Genomic DNA, 21,566 nt, shown 5'->3' on the forward strand with positions numbered 1-21,566 from the left:
AATACATTAGTGAAATTCCTAAGAATTTCACAATTCCTTCTGAAGGGTAGTACCTATTGTAATGAGTGGTCATGCAGTAGCCAATCAAAACAGACGGTCCCACAAACAGCAAAAAAGCAAGCAACAGCATGTTTCCAATGATGGCGATTGATGGATGATACTGAGGGAGAAATAAATCCTGTTCTTTGAACAGTGCCTGAGCATGCCCTACATCCATCTGAGGCAGCAGGCAACAACTCAGTTAATATCCCAAGAAGATCACAAGAGTCAGCTGAATATCACGTGCAGAAATCTTGTATCAGAGCCTGATCTCTCAACCTGCTAGATCACACACTAGAATGCTACCCAGTAATTCAGACACTCCATATAATAATTATTTCAGCATTTAAATGCTTCTGACAAATAAGATCAAGGGTTACATTCATTTCAGCAAGTTATATAAACAGAGGAGCTATTCACATTCAAACTGCTTCTTAAAAGGTAATTATGGTCTCTTCTCAACAATCAATTTTCAACATTTTTTAATCTAACAATAATGAAAAGCATGAAATTCCAACATTTAAAAAAAGTCATGACACAAGTTACCCACTACATGCATTAATCCAAAGTAGAGAGAAAACAGCAGACAGTAATTAGATTTAACAAATACTGACACAGCCTAACAGAACTATTACTGAAATTCAACAGTTTAATTATTTTCAGAATCATTGGAATTGTGAAGACCTATAATGTACCAAAGGGAGAAAAAATGTATTGTAATTTAAACTCCCTTCAGGGCAAGGGCTTAATTAAAGGTGGTTGTGAAATATAAAACAGAGGTCTATTGCTACGAGAGCCTGTGTTTCAGCCAACTAGACAGGGATTTCCCTAACCAGGGCCCGTGGGGCAAGCAGAACTTAACCTTGCTCTGGATGCCATTCCAGGAGATGCAATTGTTAACATTTCTATTCTTACTATAGTCATTACAAAAATATTAATAAGGCAAGAACATTCCAAATTATACAATACCATTGGTTGAGAACAGGAATTTTCAGACCCTTCAGTGTTCCAACATTCAATCAAGAGTCAAGCTGACCTTTGCAGGGATAAGGAAAGACTTCATAGTGGTTACTGTTGTGGCAATAAACAGCGTACTCTTTAATGCATCTGATCTTTTCATCCACATATCCCGGAAAATGCTCAATGCTGGTCCAAAATTTAAAAGGCAAATGCTTGCCATTTAAGAAATATCATCTTTCATCCCAAAAGAGAAAGAATTTCATTTAAGACAGAACACCACGGGGTCAGCCAGCAAGCCTTTAGCAGATGTTATGTTGGAACCCCAGCAGTTAAATACTCACCCACACACAGAATGTTGAAGCAGAAACCTTGACACACTGACTTGTTGACTAACTGGTCTGGCATACTGTCAAAGCCAACGTGCCCAGACAGTGAAAGGTTGCGGGCACCTTCGGACTGAAAAACAGGAAGAAAAAAACAAATTAGGAAGGTAGGGAGAAATCAGACCAAGCTGAAAACTGTACTCGTTATATTTACAGGTTCATGCTTAATTATTTGCTAACATAGCACTTCAAAAAAATAAAAGTGAAGGCACATTATCACAAGGACAAGGAGTGACAATAGTTAATAAACTGCGTAACAAACAGTTAGACTGAAGCCATATGCAACATGGCTCTAACTGGATGCTGAAGTCATGTCAATTCATAGGCTTTGGGGCAGGTGATTAATATATTGTGACATCTTCTCAACTGACAGACAGTAACAAATTTGTTTTCAAAATCTACTTGGAGACAAGAAATGCAGTAAATAAAAAAGTGTTATAAACTTGACCAATTAAGCACTACTTGGCAGCCACTCAATGAGAAACTCCATTTAAAACAAGATCTTCAAACATTTTGAGACAAGATCAATTCCACACCCTCCCAATAGTAATTCACAATAAAATCTGACAAATATCTGCACCACCTAATAACAGGATACCTTTAATGAATGGTGTAGTCTAATTGAAAAATCAGATGTTTTCACAGCCTGCTGACCAGGTCCCGTTAGGGTACAGTTTCAAAAAAAAAAGGACTACGGTTTGAAGATAAGAAGATTTAAATTGAACAAGTTCTGTTGTTATGGTTACTCAGTTGGCAGGTCAGATAGGAACCTATCCGCTGTAGCATCACACAGTTAGAATCATAATTTGTTACATCACAACAGAATGGGCTTCAAGAATGAAACTGAAGTGCTAGCTTCACCGATTAATACAGAGATGTGCAAAACTACATTCTGACCACATATCATACAACAGACAGAAAACTTGATTGCATGTCAACCAGAACTGGCTATCAGCCCCAGGAATCCAGACACGGATCAGCATTCACCAACTAAAATACTTGAATCCATTTCCCAGATGCAATAAAACATTGCTGTTCATTTTGTTAAAAGTTTGATTTTCATTCTTTGGAATACATTGCCCGCTTCCTTTTTCCTCTCATTTCCAGTCTGTACATGTAAATAGGAGATACATACCCTTGCTTGATCAGCTATGGATCATGTCTGGAAGCCACTCTTTATTGGAAATAAAACCATCAAAGAAAGGCAGCCAAAGTCAAAACCCCAGTTAAGCTTAGTCCGAGTCTTATCCTGTGCAACACTGCTCGCCCACCAAGCCCTCCTCCCTGCGAGACAGAGGATCTCCCTCAGACACCCACAGCAGTATGTGCAAGAGACCAAGCTCAGCCTTCAATCCATCCATGAAAAATTTGTAACTTTGTGAGAATATGAAATCATTCTGCCAATCAGCAACTGTAATGCAGGAATATCCAATATACACCAGCATTATTAATAATTAATATATATGTCCAATTCCAGTTGCCATACTCCTAAAATTTTAAGTACAAACAAAATTTATTCTTTTTTATCATTTGAAACCATCCGATCCATTACGTAGTCACTCTCAGCAACACCTGGCATGAAATCCTACATCAGTGGTTTATATTCTTTTATTAATCTGCACTGCAAACACTTACCAATGGTTGAAAATGACTTGACTTCAAGTCATACCAAACTGGTAATTAACTAGCTGACCAGTTGTGTTACCTTGCAATCAATTATAATTAAATCCATTACTTAAGCCTCCAACAGGAGGCAAAGTAGGGTTCTTCTGACAGGGTGATAGTGTCCCTAGCTCTAATCCAGAAGGTCCAGATTCAATCACACCGTCTCCAAAGGTGTCCTAGCATGTCCAAACAGAGTGATTTAACAATTATCCAGCACTTAAAAACATCCCTGCAAAGTATTCACAGAACCACATGCATTGACCAGGAAACAAAAATCAATATATTTTGTTGAATTCTAAACTTCAACGGTTCATTGAAGAACCTGCCAAATTGATCAATCGTGTGCATTGTAGATCAATGAATCATCCATCTCTACCCAAGTTGTTGGTGTCACTGGCAATGAAGTGACAGCATGTTTATGGTTTAATAAATACAATTTATTCAACTAAAGGGAACAAATCTCATAAAAGCAACTTGGAGATCTGTCAGTCTTACTTTGATAATAAGGCTTCCCACAACAGTGTACAAAAATAATGGCCAAGAGGAAGAGTACATTATGCATTACAATATGTACAGTCATTAAGTATTTGATAACTAATAGTCAACACAGCATCGGAAAGAGGCATCTTGCCTAACCAAGTTCATGGACGTTTTGTTTTGAGGAAGTGGCATTGGCAAACAGTTAAAAAAAAAACAAACAGGATTTCTGAAAAAATCCTGATAAAATTCCATCAAAGCACATCACTGAAACTGAACACGGTATTCGTCAGAGAGAGAAAAACAAATCTGAATGGAAGGTGAGGTACGGAGTGGCACATTGGTTCAGTTTTAGGTCTTTTTTCAAATTGCTTCTCATCTGTGTGATTCATTTAGAACTCCAAAGTGATGTGGTCATTTTGCAAATAGCAACAGTGCTACAAAAAAAAATTAAACAATCAGTAGGTGGATAAATTAGCAGTAATGGAATTCAACGTAAGTAATTGTAGGGTAGCACACATTTCAGGAATGGATGTGTGTCGTGTGCATTGTGCAGAAATAATTGAAGGTGAGAGGAAAGGAATCTTAGTGTCAATAAATCAGACAATTCAAATGTCAAATCACTGTGGAGAAGCAATAAACAAAACAAATAGAAAATACTAAACTAGACTGATTGATCAGTTGTAGGCACTAACCAGGCCTGAGTCTGCTTAGCTTCCGAGATCAGACGTTTTCAGACTAGTATGGCTGTAGGCAGCCTTTCTGCTCCTATGATGCTGCTTGGCCTGCTGTGTTCATCCACCCCTGCACCTTGTTGTCTCGGATTCTCCAGCATCTGCAGTTCCTACTATCGCTGATTGATCAGTTGCTGGGAACAAGGAAGACTCCAAACAAAGCATAATGTTCTGTGGTCAGACCAGTTCTTCAACCTTTGAAAAAGAGCTGACTGAATGGAGGGGGGAGACAACAAGGTGCAGAGCTGGATGAACACAGCAGGCCAAGCAGCATCATAGGAGCAAAAAGGCTGACGTTTCGGGCCTAGATCCTTCATCAGGAATGGGGGAGGGGAAGGGGGTTCTGAAATAAATAGGGAGAGAGCGGGAGGCGGATAGAAGATGGATAGAGGAGAGGATAGGTGGAGAGGAAACAGGTCGAAGAGGTGGGGATGGAGCCAGTAAAGGTGAGTGTAGGTGGGGAGTTAGGGAGGGGATAGGTCAGTCTAGGGAGGACGGACAGGTCAAGGGGGCGGGATGAGGTTAGTAGGTAGGAGATGGGGATGCAGCTTGAGGTGGGAGGAGGGGATAGGTGGGAGGAAGGACAGGTTAGGGAGGCGGGGGCCAGCTGGGCTGGCTGAATGGGGACCTGATGTCTGCAGGTAGTACACTAGTCTACGTCAAGTACACTGGAACAAGGTACTAATGGAAAGAAATTTCAGGACAAAAATGACAGAAAACATTCATATAGCTATCAACACTTGCAATAACCTGATACAGACAGGGGTGACAATTCATTCAAAATTAGATTAACAGGTGAAATATTACTTTTCAATTTCCAAATGGAGGAAATATGATAAGTTCAACAACCTGGCTCTACATCAATCCTATACAGAAACATTCTTGGATTTATTTAACACCTGATAGCATCTCTCAAACTTCTGAGGGTTCACAGGCAACGAAGTGACAAGTCTTTCACTGTAGTAGCTCTTTCACAAATGATATCAAGGGGAACAACCAGTGAATCTGTTTTTGATGGTCTTGGTTGAAACCTGGCAGATAATTTGTTCTTCTTCAATTGCTACCACAGGACCTTTAACATTCACCTGAACCGTGAAATGAAGTTAACAGAAGGATAGTGCTTCTGTGAATATAGCAAATGTTCAGTAGTGTCAATCTAGATTATGTAATCAAGACGCAGTGTGCAGTTCCAGTCCACAATCCCATGGCTCAAGTGAATTATCAAAGGAGCCAAGATGGGAGTGAACAGAATATATATGGGGCCACTTGTCTGCTCAACTGTGACAATGAACCGGTCCATCCAAGTACTGCAGCTTAAAGATAATTCAGATATTAGAGATCAAAAGAACACACAACAAAGAGCTATTGTAGTTCTAAAAGCTTTTTCTCATATTCAGAAAGACCACCCAAACAGTAACAGATACCCCAGTGAACATTAAAACTAAACAATGTCATGTTGTTTTCAAGCTGTTTCTTCAAATAAAGTCACTATCTTCATTTTAACATAATTTTGCACTGTACTTCACCACCATCCTCAATGTGTGCATGGTGCATGTGTTACCATGCATCTGCTGTCCTTAGTGCACTATGGGATGTCATCAGGACTCACTGTAATATTCAACCTGGTGATGCCATTGCGAAGAAAGATGTTCTTGAGCTTTAAACAAAACTCGGAGCCAATGTTCGAAGGAAAGAACGCCCTATATAGTGTCCAAAATTGATTTTCTCTTCCCCCCCACCTCCTCCACATCCCTCCCACCCACACACACATATGGAAAATACCAAGACTGCATATATCTATGAAAGAAGGCCCATTTTTAAATTATGTCACTTTCAAATTTGTGAGGTGTTCCGTCCTTGGGTCAGAGACAAGGCCATTGAAGTATACAAAGTCTAGGGCAAGGATACAGAATTAGCTCATGGGCAGAAAACAAGGAGTGGGGATAAGGGGTTCTTTTTCAGGTTGGCAACCCGTGACCAGTGGGGTTATACAAGGATCAGTGCTGGGACCACAACTGATTACACTATATATTAATGACCTGAAGGAAGCGTTTTCGGGCAGCACACCAGTCAGTGGTTAGCACTGCTGCTTCAAAGCACCAGGGACCCAGGTCCAATTCCACCCTTGGGCGACTGTCTGTGTGGAGTTTGCACATTCTCCCCGTGTCTGTGTGGGTTTCCTCCAGGTGCTCTGGTTTCCTCCCACAGTCCAAAGATGTGCAGGTTAGATGGATTGGCCATGCTAAATTGCCCATAGTGTCCAGGGATGTGTAGATTATAGGGGAATGGGTCTGGGTGGGATGCTCCAAGGGGCAGTGTGGACTTGCTGGACCGAAGGGCCTGTTTCCACACTGTAGGGATTCTATGATTCACTAAGAACTGTAGCCAAATCTGTAGACGACACAAAAATAGGTGGAAAGGTACATTGTGACAAGAATACAGCAGTTTACAGAAAGACATTGAGAGGTTACGTAAGTGAGCAAAAAGTTGATGAATGGAGTACATTGTGGAAAAATGCAAAGTTGTTCATTGTGGAAGGCAGAACAAAAAAGAATATTATTTAAATTGAGAAAATCTGCAGAAAGCTGCATCACAAAGGAACTTAGGGTACCTTGCATGAAACACAGAAAGCTAGCACACAAATGCAGCAGATAATCAGGAAGGCTAATGGAACATTGGCCCTTATTTCATGATGGTTGGAGTAGAAGAGCAGGGAAGTCTTACTGCAACTGTACAAGATGCTGGAAACCACATCTGGAATACTGTGAGCAGTTTTTGTCTCCTATATTTAAGGAAAGATCTTTTCGTTGGAGGCAGTTCAGAGAAGACTGCCTTATGAGCAAAGGCTAAACAGGTTGGGGCTCTTCACTAGAGTTTAGAAGAATGAGAGATGATCTCAAATGATACATGTAAAACTCTTAAGGGACTTGACAGGGTAAACACAGAGGATGTTTCCTTTCATGGTAGGGTCTAAGATCAGAGGGCATAGTCTCAGAATAAAGGGGCACAAATCTAAAACTGAGATAAGGAAGAATTTTACGCCTCAGAGGATTAAGAGTCTTTGGAACTTGCCACAGAGAGATGTGGGGACATAATCGTTGGGCATATGCAAGGCTGAGATAGACAGATTCTTGATCAGTAGGGGAATCAAGGGTTATGGGGAAAGGGCAGGAAAGTGAACGTGAGAAATGTTGAATTAGTCATGAGCCTGTTAAATGTTGAAGCAAGCTCAAGGAGCCAAACAGCCTACTCCTTTTCCTATTTCTTATGGTCTTATGTGATTGCTGCTGTACAGGGGTATAATAAATTGCTTTTCCTCATCTCTGGGCTTAGTTGGGTGAAAAGTACAGGGTGCAGCTTTCAGAAAGAAGATTCCTACAAGTGTATGGTAGTTCTGTTATATTCAGTGATTTATTTTATTTTGCAGGTTATTTCAGCTAGCAATGCACAGTACTACAGTATTTCAACCTGTATATTGGTTGTCCGAGCCACAAGTGTCAATAGGTACTAACTCTGGCTCTACCAATGATTCCTGTGGGAACCCATGACTCACTTCAAGTTGTTTCACTTAAAGTCACAATTTTCAGGAACACACAATCACAACTTCAAATGAGGACTTACTATATTTAACTTCAGTTGTTACAGATTGGTGCATTTTGAAATTGTTTGGCATTTACGCTGGATGAAGTGATTTGGCACAGCAGAAACCTTCACTGACTCACAGAGAAGAGTATCCCATAGTGGGAAGTATATCTGCATTGTGAGCCACCACAAAATATAGCCTCCTAGTCCATTCCAATTTCAAAAAGAAAAAAAAGAGATGGAGGTATTGAATGATAAAATTGGGATCCAACCTTCAGAAAAAAAATGATTACACAAGCACATTTCACTAGCCTTGGTGTTAGGCTGGCAATGGAATGGAATATTTGTTGCACCCGAGAATTTCACAAGAGAAATATAAAAACACTGCACAACAAGACCTTAAACAAAAAGTGGTCTCAAAGCAGAATTAAACAAGAGAAGCAAGCTAGACGGAAAGACGGTTTACAAGTGGTTTCCTGTTTCCTCTTTTCACTCCCTACAATTTCTGTTTTAAACAGTTTTTGCCATTGCCATTTGCTTCATTGTTTGAAAAAACCCTTAAAATCAAAAGAAGATAATTTTCACACAAAGCCCCTTAAACTGTTTCGGGAATTTATATAGCACTGAAAATCTGGTCATGGCAGCTTGGTTTCATCCAAGATTACTGCATGACTGCCACAGTTTATCTGGAGTAAAGACTGTAGCTGAAGTTGAACAGTATTTAATCAAACTACCATTGCTCAGGTGTTTGCTAAAGGAAGCGGTCCTTAAGCACCCTTCAATGCTGGCGGATGTTCTTTAATTTGGCAGTTGCTTATAAGTTTAGCTCCCCTTTCGACTCATATCAAAGCAGACACGAAATAACTTAGCTAAGTCCTTTTGTAAAGAAAGCCAAGTTGTGATTCATTGTCATTTCATTATTAGTGTTCAGAACAATTACATGAACAAATGACGTACATTGCATGCATATCACTTCCAAAATTAATGAAAACAATATTTTCATTGGCTGAGTTTAGCTATTAATGCCTTCCCCGTTAAGGCTCCTGTTCAAATATTCTCTGAGGAATTGCTCCACAGAATCCATCAACTGCAGTCTGATGAAGGAACTTTAAAGTGTCAAAGCTCGAAATTTACAAATAATTGGAAAGTGTAAATCCTCTCAAAACATTAGTATTCTGTTTAATTTATAAAGGCATCTCTCTAAATTGTGATAAGAGCTATACTTTTTTTAATCATTTAAATGCTCGTTGAAACAGGAGATGCTTCTAATTCCAATACCCTTTGCCAGCAACAAGCAATCCCAGGTCAAGCACAGCAAATCAAAACAGTCCAAACCCATTTCATAGAAAGGACTTTTACAGCTGGCTTCCAGATTAGAAAGGCTAGTGTGTGTAATGTACGTACCCCGTTTTCTACCATACATGTGGTTTTCTAAGGACAAACAAAACATACTTTGTATTCTGCCTCAAGCTAGCTTCTCAGCAGTATTTTGGAAATCATGCATCGAAACTGTGTGTTGTCAAGGCTAAGACCTTTTACAGCACAAATCATAATAAGACTGAAGCTTTAGTCAATGCAAATTTATAACTTGATTCATATTTTTCAAGAATTTGGCAAAATGCAGGTACTACAACCCACTTTTTTAAATATAGTATTTCTCAGCCAAGCACTGGAGTAATTTGTTCCTAAGAAGCCAACAGGAAATAGTCCTAAATACTTATTGTGCTAAAATACACAACTAATTTGAAATGCTAATGTAAGGATTTACCAATCTCTGTATTAAACAAATTCTTCATCTCAGTCCTAAATGACCTACACTTTATTTGGAGCCCATGCCCCATCCAACTAATGGAAACATTCTTCCTGCATCTACACTGTTGAGCTCTGTAAGAATTTTGTAAGATTCAGTAAGGTCACCTTTCACTCTAAACTCCAGAGAATAAAGGCCCAGTCTCCTCAATCTTTAATCATAGGATAATCCTACCATTCCACAATTCAGTCTGGTGAATGCTCTTTGCAGTTGCTCCAAGGCAAGTATTTCCTTCCTCAGATAAGAAGGCCAAAACTGTACACAAAACTCCAAGTATGGTCTCACCAAGGCTCTGTAAAATTTGCAGCAAGCCATCTTTACCTTCGTATTAAAATCCACTCTCAATAAAAATCAACATATGATTTGCCTTCCTAACTGCTTGCTGCACTTTAGCTTTCAATGACTCATGAACAAGGACACAAATACTCTGACTTTGCTTTTCCTACCAAAGTAGATAACTTCATATTTTACCACATCATACTTGCTCACATTCCTTTAAATACCCTTGATTCCTCTTTTCACCCTCCTCACAATTCACATCCCACATAGTTTTGTATTAGCAGCAAACTTGGAAATATTACATTAGGCCCCCACATGCACATCATTGATTATAGAATGCATCAGCTGGGATTGAAGCACAGATCTTTGCAGTACCAAATTAGTCACAGTTGCCATCTGAGGATGACTTTTTTTTCCTACTCTGTGCTAATTAATTCTCAATACTTGCCAGTTTGTTATGAGTTCTAAATAATTACAAGAAAAGGATGGCAGTTGTAAAGTGGGAGAGGATCTTCAGGAACACATAAGTTGGGCCCAATGGGCTGTTTCTATGCTGTAAATTTTACATAAGGAAACAACCTGTGCCAGAATGGAATGGTTTGACCAACTTTCAGTGAGACAACACAAATGAGGATTATTGGCTTTGAATAGGAATGGTTCAAAGTATACAGCATACCAAGCGTTAACTACTGTACATGTAACCAAGTATAAGTTACAGTCCTACCATGATCTTAGGTTTTAAACTGCATTCATTTGGCTCCTGATTGTAGAAGGAAAGATCATACAGAGATTAAAATGGGTGTAAAGGGTGGCTAGAAAGAGATGGGAGAAGTTGGTGTGGATTCAAAGTAGGAAAGACAGGATGATATAAATTGAGATTAAAGGGCTCAGAATAACTATTCACCTATTCTGAAGGGTGGGGAGGGAAGGGTCTTAAGTTAAAGATAGAAAGGATAATTTAGTACTGCATAATTAAATAGCGCAAGTAGACCAAATTTTCTTTTTTTTTAAAAAGTGGAAACAAAAATCAGCTAACCATCGAAGCTTGCTGTTCGATTCATTCCTAATGCCACACTCTAACTATCATTAAGGCAGCTCAATATGCAAAACTGTATTGAGACCTTGGGATAGGGTAGTATATAATGAAAATTTATACACATGTAGATTCAGAATATTCAATGCAAAACAGCAGATACGAGCACAAACTCAGCCCAATCACAGAATTCCCAGCATCTTCACAAAAGTTACAGGTATATCCACTGCCACTGTAACCATGCTTTCGGCTGATGAGTCCATTGAGTGCCATGTTTTCAAGAGGCAGTGGAATGGGATTGTGCAATTGCACTGCACTAGGGAGTAAGTACCGCACAGAGCAAAAACAACAAAATTGTTGAGTGAAACAATCCACTTAAGCAATTATCGCTAATTAAGTGCGGGAAGAGAACTGAAAACAGGATATTTGGCAGTAAATACACAAATTGGAGTTAAAATACACAACAGCTTCTACAGGTCCTCACTGGTAAAACAGAAAAATACATGCTACCGGAGATTGCAACATCACATTTCCTAAACAGATTTCAATTTTAAATTCTCATTCTTGACATACTGGAAGGTTTATTAAATTAATGTTAAGTACAAGTCATAAGTTACTTCAAATATCACTTCTGACAAGTGCATTTTCCTCCTCGATGGAAGAAACCACTTATTCACACTCAGCAGCTATTAAGATTGTGGTATCAAATCTCCAGACAACCTTTTGATTTTTTTTTCTACTCTAAAAGCACTTTGTAATTTTCCTGCTCTCACCAAAAGGCTCTGACTCTTTCTGGGAATGAGCTATGGTAACAGCAAATTCTAGTGCATTAGCTAAGTGGCAACCAAGTGGAGATGTTTACACACTGGGGGTCAGCACACTATTCAAATACTTTGAACATAGCAACCAAACCCAACCTTGCTCTAATGCAATATCCACAGGTACATACTTCCAGCAGGAGTCACAATTTAGGAATGATATTGAAAATTCATCCCATAACCTAAGGGACCAAACTGCTGCCACTGTTCAGATTTTTCCACGCAGAACTGACTCTGGTAACCAAACACTGAAGTCTCTTGTATGGCTCAACAATTTCAGCGTTGCCAGCATAACCCTCATCCTTCCAGAGACAGCAATGCTATCTTCAGCATTTGCAAATGCATCCACTCAAAAAGCAAATTAGAGGGCATTAATATTTTATTAATTTCATTATATCGCATTGGAAACCCAGAGAAGTCATATGCCCTCAGTATTGTGAATTATTAAAATAAGTTGGGGCACTGATTATTTTAATACAATATATGCAAATGATTAGTTTCCAAATGTACTTTGCCAGCTGGTATCAATACAACGCTGCACTTCCTGTCATATACCTAAAATGCATTGTCTGACCTAGGATGTCACCTCTGATATACGAGGGAACTGATAAAACCTTTAGTTATCTTGGGAAAGTGACGTGAAAGAAATTTGAGAATTTGCATATTAATTCTTTCTAACTGATTAAAGATTTAATAGCCATCTTAGGTTTATTCAACACTGCACCAGTTCTATGACCCTTTGATCTTTTGCTTATAAATTCCGAGTCCAATGCCTTCTCTCTCACTGAGATCTGAAGGAGTTAGACTCCAAAAGATTGAGTCTTCAAATCAACCTGCTGGACTATAATCTGGTGTTGTGTGATTTTTGACCTTGCCCATCCGAGGCCAACACCAGCACTTCCACATCATTCCTGTCAATATAATGCAAGGTCACACAGCAAAACGGGTAGTGGCTATAATGGAAAACCTGGAGCACCAAATGGAAAGGATAAACACCAAGGACAAAATTAAAGTAATGCTCAGAAGCTACTAGTTAAAAGCAAAACATCTAGGCATCTGTTGCAAGGCTGCAACACTTCCTTGGGATATCAGATGACATTCAGCTACTGAAGTTAGGCGAACTGGCTGGAACAGTAAGTTTTGACACCTGTGACACCAGTTTGTCTTCTACTTCTGTTGCCACTGAGTAAAATGAGCTTGACAATCTCAACACTATCTGGTTACTACAAGAAGACACGTACTAGCATAGTAATTTGACATCCTGTCCAAAACGACCATAGAGAATGAAATAACGATATTGGAATTGACCCTGTGTAGCTAGAGGTTCTCTTCATAGAATCCCTACAGTGTGGAAGCAGGCCATTAGGCCCATTGAGTCTACACCGACCCTCCAAAAGAGCATCCCACCCAGATCCATTCCCCTGCCCTATTCCTGTAACCCTGCATTCCCCATGGCTAGCCCACCTAACCTGTACATCTCTGGACTCTATGGACAATTTAGCATGGCCAATCCATCCAACCTGCTCACCTTTGGACTGTGGAAGGAAACCAGAGCACCCAGAGAAAACCCAAGGAGACATGGAGAGAACGTCCACGTGGGTTTGCACAGTCGCCCGAGGCTAGAATTGAACTTGGGCCCCTGGCGCCGTGAGGCGGCAGTGCTAATGGCTGAGCCACCGTGCGGCCCTCTTCTGGAATTCAAAGTGAAGCAAGATGGGATAGTAAAGGATTACTTTTTGGTTTATTAGGCTGTATTACTTCTGCCTTAACTTGATGCTGATGATGCCTGTCAAGTCAGAAACGTTAGACTGCCCATCCCCGGCTGGATGGTTGCAGCCACCAGAGTGCTGAAGCAGTTAAACACCACTCAGGCCAGCAGTTTGCTTGATCAATGTCCCTGGACTCAATATCATTCCTTCCATCACCGATGCACTATCTACAAGAGTAATTTACAGCAATTCCCCAAGTCTAATGCACCAGCACCTCATTCCCCATATCTCGAAGGACAGTGGAAACACATCTCCAATGCACACATTATGACTTGGGAATGTAACCTGTGCTCCTAACTGTAGCTAGAATGATATGCTGAAACTTGCTATCTGACATCATGAGTGCCATTCTAGCTAAAGGGAAGGCACACCACCGATTTCTATGGGCTTGCAAACGCAACTTTTCCAAAATTCACATCTGAGCAAACTTATAGACAAAAATGTGTAATAAATTAAATGTCAACATTAACATTAATGTTTTAGTGAAAATTTTCAGGTTTATCACATTACATCCTCTCCCACTTACTCAGCCCCGACTCCCCCTCCCCCAACACCTTACAAAAAAGATAGCAGACGGTTTCAGTAATATGCTGAAAGAGATCGCATGTTAAAAGATCATTGGGCCAGCTGTCCGACAGCTCTGGGGATCTTTAACCATAACCCAAACATTAAAAAATGGCAAACATGCATTCAAAAAACAAACTTTGGCTTAAGCTTTGAGTTATTAGCAAGCAGCAAAGTTGATGGCACAAGAGGTTCGAGTGGCTGAAATCCATTACAGAATGATTGAATTAGACAGCAGAGCAATACACAAATGCTAATAAATATATTTGCTGCTATTATGTGATTTACCACTAATTTTAAAGCCATCGGGACTTTTTAAACACACAACCTGGGATTTATGACTTAGAGACAAGTAAGGACTGCAGATGCTGGAAGCCAGAGCCAATAGATGAGAAGTTGGAAAAGCACAGGTCAGACGGCATCTGAGGAGCAGGAAAGTCAACGTTTCTGGCTGAAACCTTTTGACGAAACGTTGACATTCCTGCTCCTCAGATACTGTCTGACCTGCTGTGCTTTACCAGCTTCACATCTATTGACTTGGGATTTATATTGTCTTTAGCATAATAAAGTGTCCCAAGGTGCTTCACAGGAATATTACAAAACGACATCTGAGTGACACGTAGAGATATTAAGGAACATGACCAAAAGCTTGGTTAAAAAGGTACATTTTAAGTAATATCTCAAGGTTGGAAACAGAGGCACCAGGAGAGAATTTTGGAGCATGTGGCCCATGTAACAAAGGGCGTGGTTACCAAGAGAGGAGTAATTAAAATTGGGATTAAAAACTGAAAGAACTGCGGATGCTTTAAATCAGAGACAAAAATAGGAATTGCTGGAAAAACTCAGCAGGTCTGGCAGCACCTGTGGAGAGAATCAGAATTAATGGTTCAGGTCGAGTGCCCCTTCCTGAAGCTGTGTAATTCAAAGGGCTGACTTCTGCAGAGCCTGTGCATCTCTGGTTTGTTGTATTGATTAAAAGGGAAGATTAGTTGTGGAAACTAGAGCAGAATACAGAGATAGTAAAGGTAAGAACATGGAAAAATTTGAAAGTGACAATGAGATACAAAAATTGAGGTACAACTTAACCAAAAACCAATGTGGACCAGTGAATACATTGGGATGGTGGGTGAATGGGACTTAATACAAGTTTAAGGCAAAGGTGACAAAGTTTTGGGCAATCTCAAATTTACAAAAATTGAATGTGAATGGCAAGCCAAGAGTGAGTGACACGTTACAACTCCTATTGAGAGGATTCACCATTCTACGAGAACATGTCGTGAAGTAACAGCATAAAATCACTCCGGTTCAATTTGCATTATTCTGTTAAATCTTGAAATTTTGACAGCATAGTTGGTTATTTTAATTGAAATAAAAAGCTAGACTGTACTATATTATAACTACCCTTCTGATCTAACAATTCAGAAGATGCTTTAAACTACAAATGCAATGCCTCAATATCTCTGTGCACATTATTTGTTAGTATCAGAGTCATACAGCATAGAAACAGACCCTTTGGTTCAACTCGTCTGCACCAACCGGACATCCCAATCTGACCTAGTCCCGCTTGCCAGCATTTGGCCCATACCCCTTGAAACCCAATCCTATTCATATACAATATATTCATACACCCTATCCAGATGCCTTTTAAATGTTGCAATTGTACCCGCCTCCACCACTTCCTCTGGCAGCTCGTTCCATACACGCACCACCCTCTGCGTGAAAAAGTTACCCCTCAGGTCCTTTTTAAAATCTTCTCCTCTCACCTTAAACCTATGCCCTCTAGTTTTGGACACCCTCACCCAAGGGGAAAACAGCTTGGCCATTCACCGCATCCATGTCGCTCATGATTTTAAAAGCCTCTTTAAGGTCTGCCCTCCCCTCCCCTCCCCTCCCTCACTCCTGAAGCACGCATTTTATATCCAATCTGCAGCGCACTCTCGGCTGTCTTACTAAATCTCATTCATGTGGTTTGCTGCATACGCAGTGTGCAAAACTGTGTTTTAATTAATGTACTAAGCCTGGCTGCGAAATAATACAATACAGGGCTCAGACTGCGTCCGTTTAATATTTAGGTAAAATATATCAACTACATGGACCGTTATTTTACGTGAACTGCATGCTGTCCCATTCTGACTCTAGGCATGTCATGGTTACCCTCAACTGCTCACAAGCCAGCTGTTTTTTGATCATCGGAAAGCCATAAATTAAAAAAAAAAGACTAAAGTTGAAAATACAGGTGGCACATTTAAAAAGAAGCCAGTGGGAAAGGGTTCCCTCCACCTACAATGGGTCCAAGCTACCTGTGCTGAAAATGGCGGGAGGGAGGCAATCGTGTCTGTCTGCCCCCTTATCGCCTTCTTAGATTTTAAACTGTTAAATTAGATGCAATTTTATTTTAAGATCACGAAGCCAACGCCCAGCTTATTTTCCCCTTTCTGCCCACGCTCCCACCCCCACTTTTCTCAGTGAACAATAGCTGACCAGCAGCCTGGGGGCGAAATGAAAATACAGAATGCAGCCTCACTGTGCAAACGGCTGAACAAAGACAGCCCTGCGTTTAGCGATTAAAATTTGTGAATGAGAGTTAAGGTGGAGGGTGTGCAGTTACTCACTCACCATTTGCCGAGCTACTTCAACCGCCGCCATTGTCGATCCACTGGTGACAAGAAGCTCGCGTACCCCAGCCACAGGCACTGGATACATGTTGGCCGCTACCACTGCGCTCAAAGGTGGGGGGGGGGAATGAGGGCAACTACTGTCTGTCTCTCTGCACCACAAACACGGTTTGTTCGCTGACTCGCTGTCAGCACGCGGCACGCCTTACAATCCCGATTTGCTTTTTAGCCACCAGTTGCCTTCCCCAATATCGTCAAAATTTTACCAGCTGGTCGACAGTATCCCCTGTTTCGAGAATGATAGCGTCCCCCGTTAGACACATTGTTGCAAGAATAGCGGAAGCGTTAAGTATCATTTTTTTTGCTCTGATTTGACGAAATGTTATTTTCTCGGCTTAAAGAGATTGAGTGTAGTTCCTTCATGAGCAACTCACACTTGCAGCTTTATTTAAACACTAATTCAAGTACCTTAAAATGGTTATTTCCCAATGCTTTAAACTTCTAAAAACTACGGTATTTATACATTATAAGTCGCAAATTTCAAATTGAAAAATATTTGCAAGGAAGCGATTCGTTTGGCGCATTTTTCTTAACAATGCGTTTCTTTTTAAGAATTACTGTGCAAATGATGTGGTTGATGTAGAGCAGGTGCGGAAAAGTCAGTATTTTTGTTGTCGTATAGGCGGCGTCATTGTTACTTCAGTGTATTGCAAGTTTTTTTTAAAAGTCAGTTGTCTTTTCCCCTCCCACAAAACTCAGTGGGTGATATATGCACAGGGCAATACAGCGACTAGCACCCACGTTTAACTTCAAAGATACCTAACCTTTAATGTCTAAGTGAACTGACGCAAACTGTAAAGATTTAGATGCGACTTGATTTACCTCCTACTGTAAGCAGTGACTAATCCAATATGTCACAGGGTGATTCACCCTTCCACTGGACACAATACGGCGCGTATTTTATTACCTTTTTATAGAAATGCTTCTCTTTTATTCAAATGTGAACGATCTTAATTTAATTTCTTATAGATAACAGAGAAGAAAGGGTGATTGAAGATAGAACAACAGTTTGCAAGGCTGGTTGAATCAAGGATCAAGGGCACGTTTTGAGAGGAAAGTAGCAGAATTTGAGAGAGACAGCAAAAAGAGAAACTTATTCACAATATTATTTGACATGGCGACTATGAGGGGAAGATGGTGATTCCCAGTTTGATAAGAATGGCATTGAAGGAACACGAGATGGATCTAATGAAAAAGATGAGTTCACAGAGGGCTGGAAGAAAAACTCAAGAAGATGTAAGTTCTAGACCAGAACAGTGAGAAAGTTCGGCCAATTAAATTCTGGCAAGAGGGACTACATAGTTTAGGATATCTGGTCGGCGCAGATGAGTTGGACCGAAGGGTCTGTTTCCGTGCTGTATAAGCCAGGATTCTATGAATCTATGAGGTGGGCTATTGAAAGCAATGATATAGCAGAGACAAGTTATAAGATGGTCCTAATCTCAAGAGTTTACCTTGCATACTAGGATTATCCTGAAACAGTGAGCAGATTTAGCAGATGACAACAGAACTTGATACTGCTTTCTGTGGTCTAACAGATCTGGTAGTGGGTAGCTAAATAAATTATCCATTATATCTTTATAAGGCTGTGCCCCATGGCCTTGAGGAGTGGAGATTAGGGCCATAGGAAACACAGAATTGCGGGTGTGAGAGAGAGCACTGGTTTTATTGGGCATTAAATATGGAGGTGAGGGTGAAGTGACAGCAGAAGTATTGTGGTGAATGGAGGAACCAGGGACTGGGCAATTATGTAGCCAGTAGAGAATCCTATCCAGATTGTTTCACAACCACTGCATATCTCAAAGCATTTGACCAATTAAATAACAAGGTGTAGAGCTGGATGAACGCAGCAAGCCATGCAGCATCAGAGGAGCAGGAAAGCTGACATTTCAGGCCTAGACCCTTCAGAAATCTTTCTGAAGAAGGGTCTAGGCCCGAGACATCAGCTTTCCTGCTCCTCTGATGCTGCTTGGCCTGCTGCGTTCATCCAGCTCTGCACCTTGTTATCTCAGATTTTCCAGCATCTGCAGTTCCTACTATCTCTGACCAATGAAATACTTTCTGGTGATGTCATCATTGTATTGTAGGAAAGACAGCAGCTAATGTGCACACAAAAAGCTCCCATAAACAGCAACGTGATAAGGACCAGATTTTTTTTGTGATATTGATGAAGGGATGAATATTGGCACAAGGGATAACTCCACTGGCACTTCCTCAAACAGTACAATTTGATCTTTTATATCCAGCTGAAAGGACAGATGGGTTTAACATCTCATCTGAATGATGGCACCTCTGGTAATGCAGTATTCCTTTGGAACCTTGAAGTTTAAGCTCCAATCCTGGAGTGGGATTTGAACCCAGAGCCTTATGACCCTCACTGAAAGCGCTACCAATTAGCACTACCACAGCCATACATCAGCATATGTCCTGGTGGCGGGTTCCGGGCAGGAGGCCAGTGCAAAAGGCAGCAAGGCAGCAAGGCCTCATGCTCTGAAGCCCAGCAGGCACAGACTCAGTGAAAAGGACTGTAATTTGAGCAAATTTTAAAGATAATTTCATTCTTATTCCAGACTTTGAGTAATTTGAGTACTTTTTATACTTCGTATTCCTATGCTAGACTTTTTTTAAACTCTTTCAATTCTGTAACAAACGCTTAAGTGTCTGTACCTAGGTATCCTGTACCTAAGATGGCACCAGAGCAACGACATTACAAATTTTTCACTGCAATCATTCAAATGCTTGTGACAATAAAGGCTATACTGTTCCATTCTAAGTCAGCATCTTCAGCAAAAATGAGAAAATGTAGCTGCTGGGGGATGTAACAGTTCAACCAAATTGCTGCTATTATATTGTGATACAGCAGTTTCAGGCTTGGATTATTGTAGAAATGCCATTAAGGAATTGGAGACCAAATGAAGGCAAGCAATTTGTGTCTGTCCTCACAGCAACCTATCTGTACAACATAACTAGGGTTTATTGACTGTGTACCAGGCTTAAGAGTGAGTGTGGGGCAGGTAGTTTCAGTATAACTGTTGCCTAATTTCTAATTAATTTCAGTGTTCCCACTCAATACAATTCGCTTTATATACTCCAAATAGATGGAGGTGGGATCTTTTATTTGCTCTTTGAGTATTTAAGATCATTTCATAACATAGTCTGTGCTATAAAGTGTCTACAAAATTGGGTAAGGTAATAACAATTGACATTTCATTGACAAATACCATGATGAAATCCAGGACGGGCACCTGTATGGCAGCAAATGAAAATAATCCTTCCAGAACGCAGGGAGAATGTTGGCAGAGAGAAAAAAAAGGTTAAAGTTTTTTAATTTAAGGCATTGATTTCAATAAAAGAGTCATAGAGTTTTTACAGCATGGAAGGAAGACTTTCAGCCCATGTTGACTTATGCCGGTCATCAAACAATCATCTACACTGATTCCATTTTTCAGCACTTGACCCGTAATCTTGTATGGTGTGGCATTTCAAGTGTTCATCTAAATAGTTCTTAAATATCTTAAAGCTTCCCACCTCTAGCACCTTTCAGGCAGAGAATACGAGACACCTATTATCCTTTGGGTGGAAAAAACCTCAACTCCCCTCTAACCTCATGCCCCTTAACTTAAAACTGTGCTCCCTGGTTATTGACCCCTCTATGAAGGGAGAAATATTTCCCCTATATTCCCTACATTTAACAATCCATGCAGTTATCTAGTCCCTTTACACAGCTGAAATGTTCCTGTCCAGGCAACATCCTCGTGCTCTTCTGCACCTTTTCTAGTGCAATTACATCCCTCCGATGGTTTGACAATCAGAGCTGTACATAGTACACCAGCTGTGGCCTAATTAATGTTATATACAGCCCCATCATAGCCTACATGCTCTTGTATTCAATGCCTTGACCAATAAAGGTAAGAATCCCATATGCCTTCTAACCATCATTCTTAATCTGTCCTGCTGACTTCAAGGATCCATGACATGCAAACCAAAGTCTCTTTGTTCGGCAACACCAGCCAGGACCCTATCATTAAGTGTATAAGTCCTACCCTGGTTTGCCTTAGCAATATGCAACACCTCACAAAGAAGATTGATGAAGCCATAGCATAGACTTCAAGGTTCCGCAGGGTAGACTAATTAGCAATGTCAGATCACATAGAATCCAGGGAGAGCTAGCCACCTGAAAACAAAATTGGCTTGAAGTTAGGAGACAGAGGGTAGAGGTGAAGAGTTTTTTGGACTGGAGGCCTGTGACCAGTGGTGTGCTGCAAGGATCGGTACTGGGTACCCTACTTTTTGTCATTTATATAAATGATATAAAGGAGTTATGGTTAGTAAATTTGCAGATGACACCAACATTGGTAGTGTAGTGGACAAAGAAGAAGGTTACATCAAATTACAATGGGACATTGATCAGATGGGCCAATGGGCTGAGGAGTGGCAGATGGAGCTTAATTTAGATAAATGTCAGGTGCTGAATTTTGGAAAGGCAAATCAGGGCAGGACTTATACACTTAATGGTAAGGTCCTGGGGAGTGTTGCTGAACAAAGATACCTTGAAGTGCAAGTTCATAGTTCCTTGAAAGTGGAGTTGCAGGTAGGCAAGGGTGTGAAGAAAGCATTTGGTACACTTGCCTTTATTGGTCAGTGCATTGAGTATAAGAGACAACAAGGTGCAGAGCTGGATGAACACAGCAGGCCAAGCAGCATCATAGGAGCAGTAAGGCTGACGCTTCGGGCCTAGACCCTTCATCAGAAATGCATTTCTGATGAAGGGTCTAGGC

The 21,566-nt window shown here is 40.5% G+C and overlaps 1 protein-coding gene across 4 annotated transcripts in view; it reads right to left on the reverse strand.

Annotated features, from left to right (window-relative positions):
* septin6 (septin 6) overlaps positions 1 to 16,942 on the reverse strand; it is a 72,350-nt gene extending 55,408 nt beyond the window's left edge. For 2 of the 4 annotated variants that reach the window (XM_048605080.1, XM_048605077.1), the window contains exons 1-2: positions 16,730 to 16,942; positions 1,341 to 1,455 (exon numbers count right to left, since the gene is read on the reverse strand). In XM_048605080.1, coding sequence (XP_048461037.1) covers positions 1,341 to 1,455; positions 16,730 to 16,816 — 202 coding nt within the window. In that variant the 5' untranslated portion in view covers positions 16,817 to 16,942. The remainder of the gene's footprint in view (positions 1 to 1,340; positions 1,456 to 16,729) is intronic. The other 2 variants (XM_048605078.1, XM_048605081.1) reach the window with 1 other exon arrangement.
* Between the last annotated feature and the right edge of the window lie 4,624 nt (positions 16,943 to 21,566).

This window comes from Rhincodon typus, chromosome 14 (assembly GCF_021869965.1).
Source record: "Rhincodon typus isolate 14 chromosome 14, sRhiTyp1.1, whole genome shotgun sequence".
In the NCBI taxonomy this organism is placed as follows: domain Eukaryota; kingdom Metazoa; phylum Chordata; class Chondrichthyes; order Orectolobiformes; family Rhincodontidae; genus Rhincodon; species Rhincodon typus.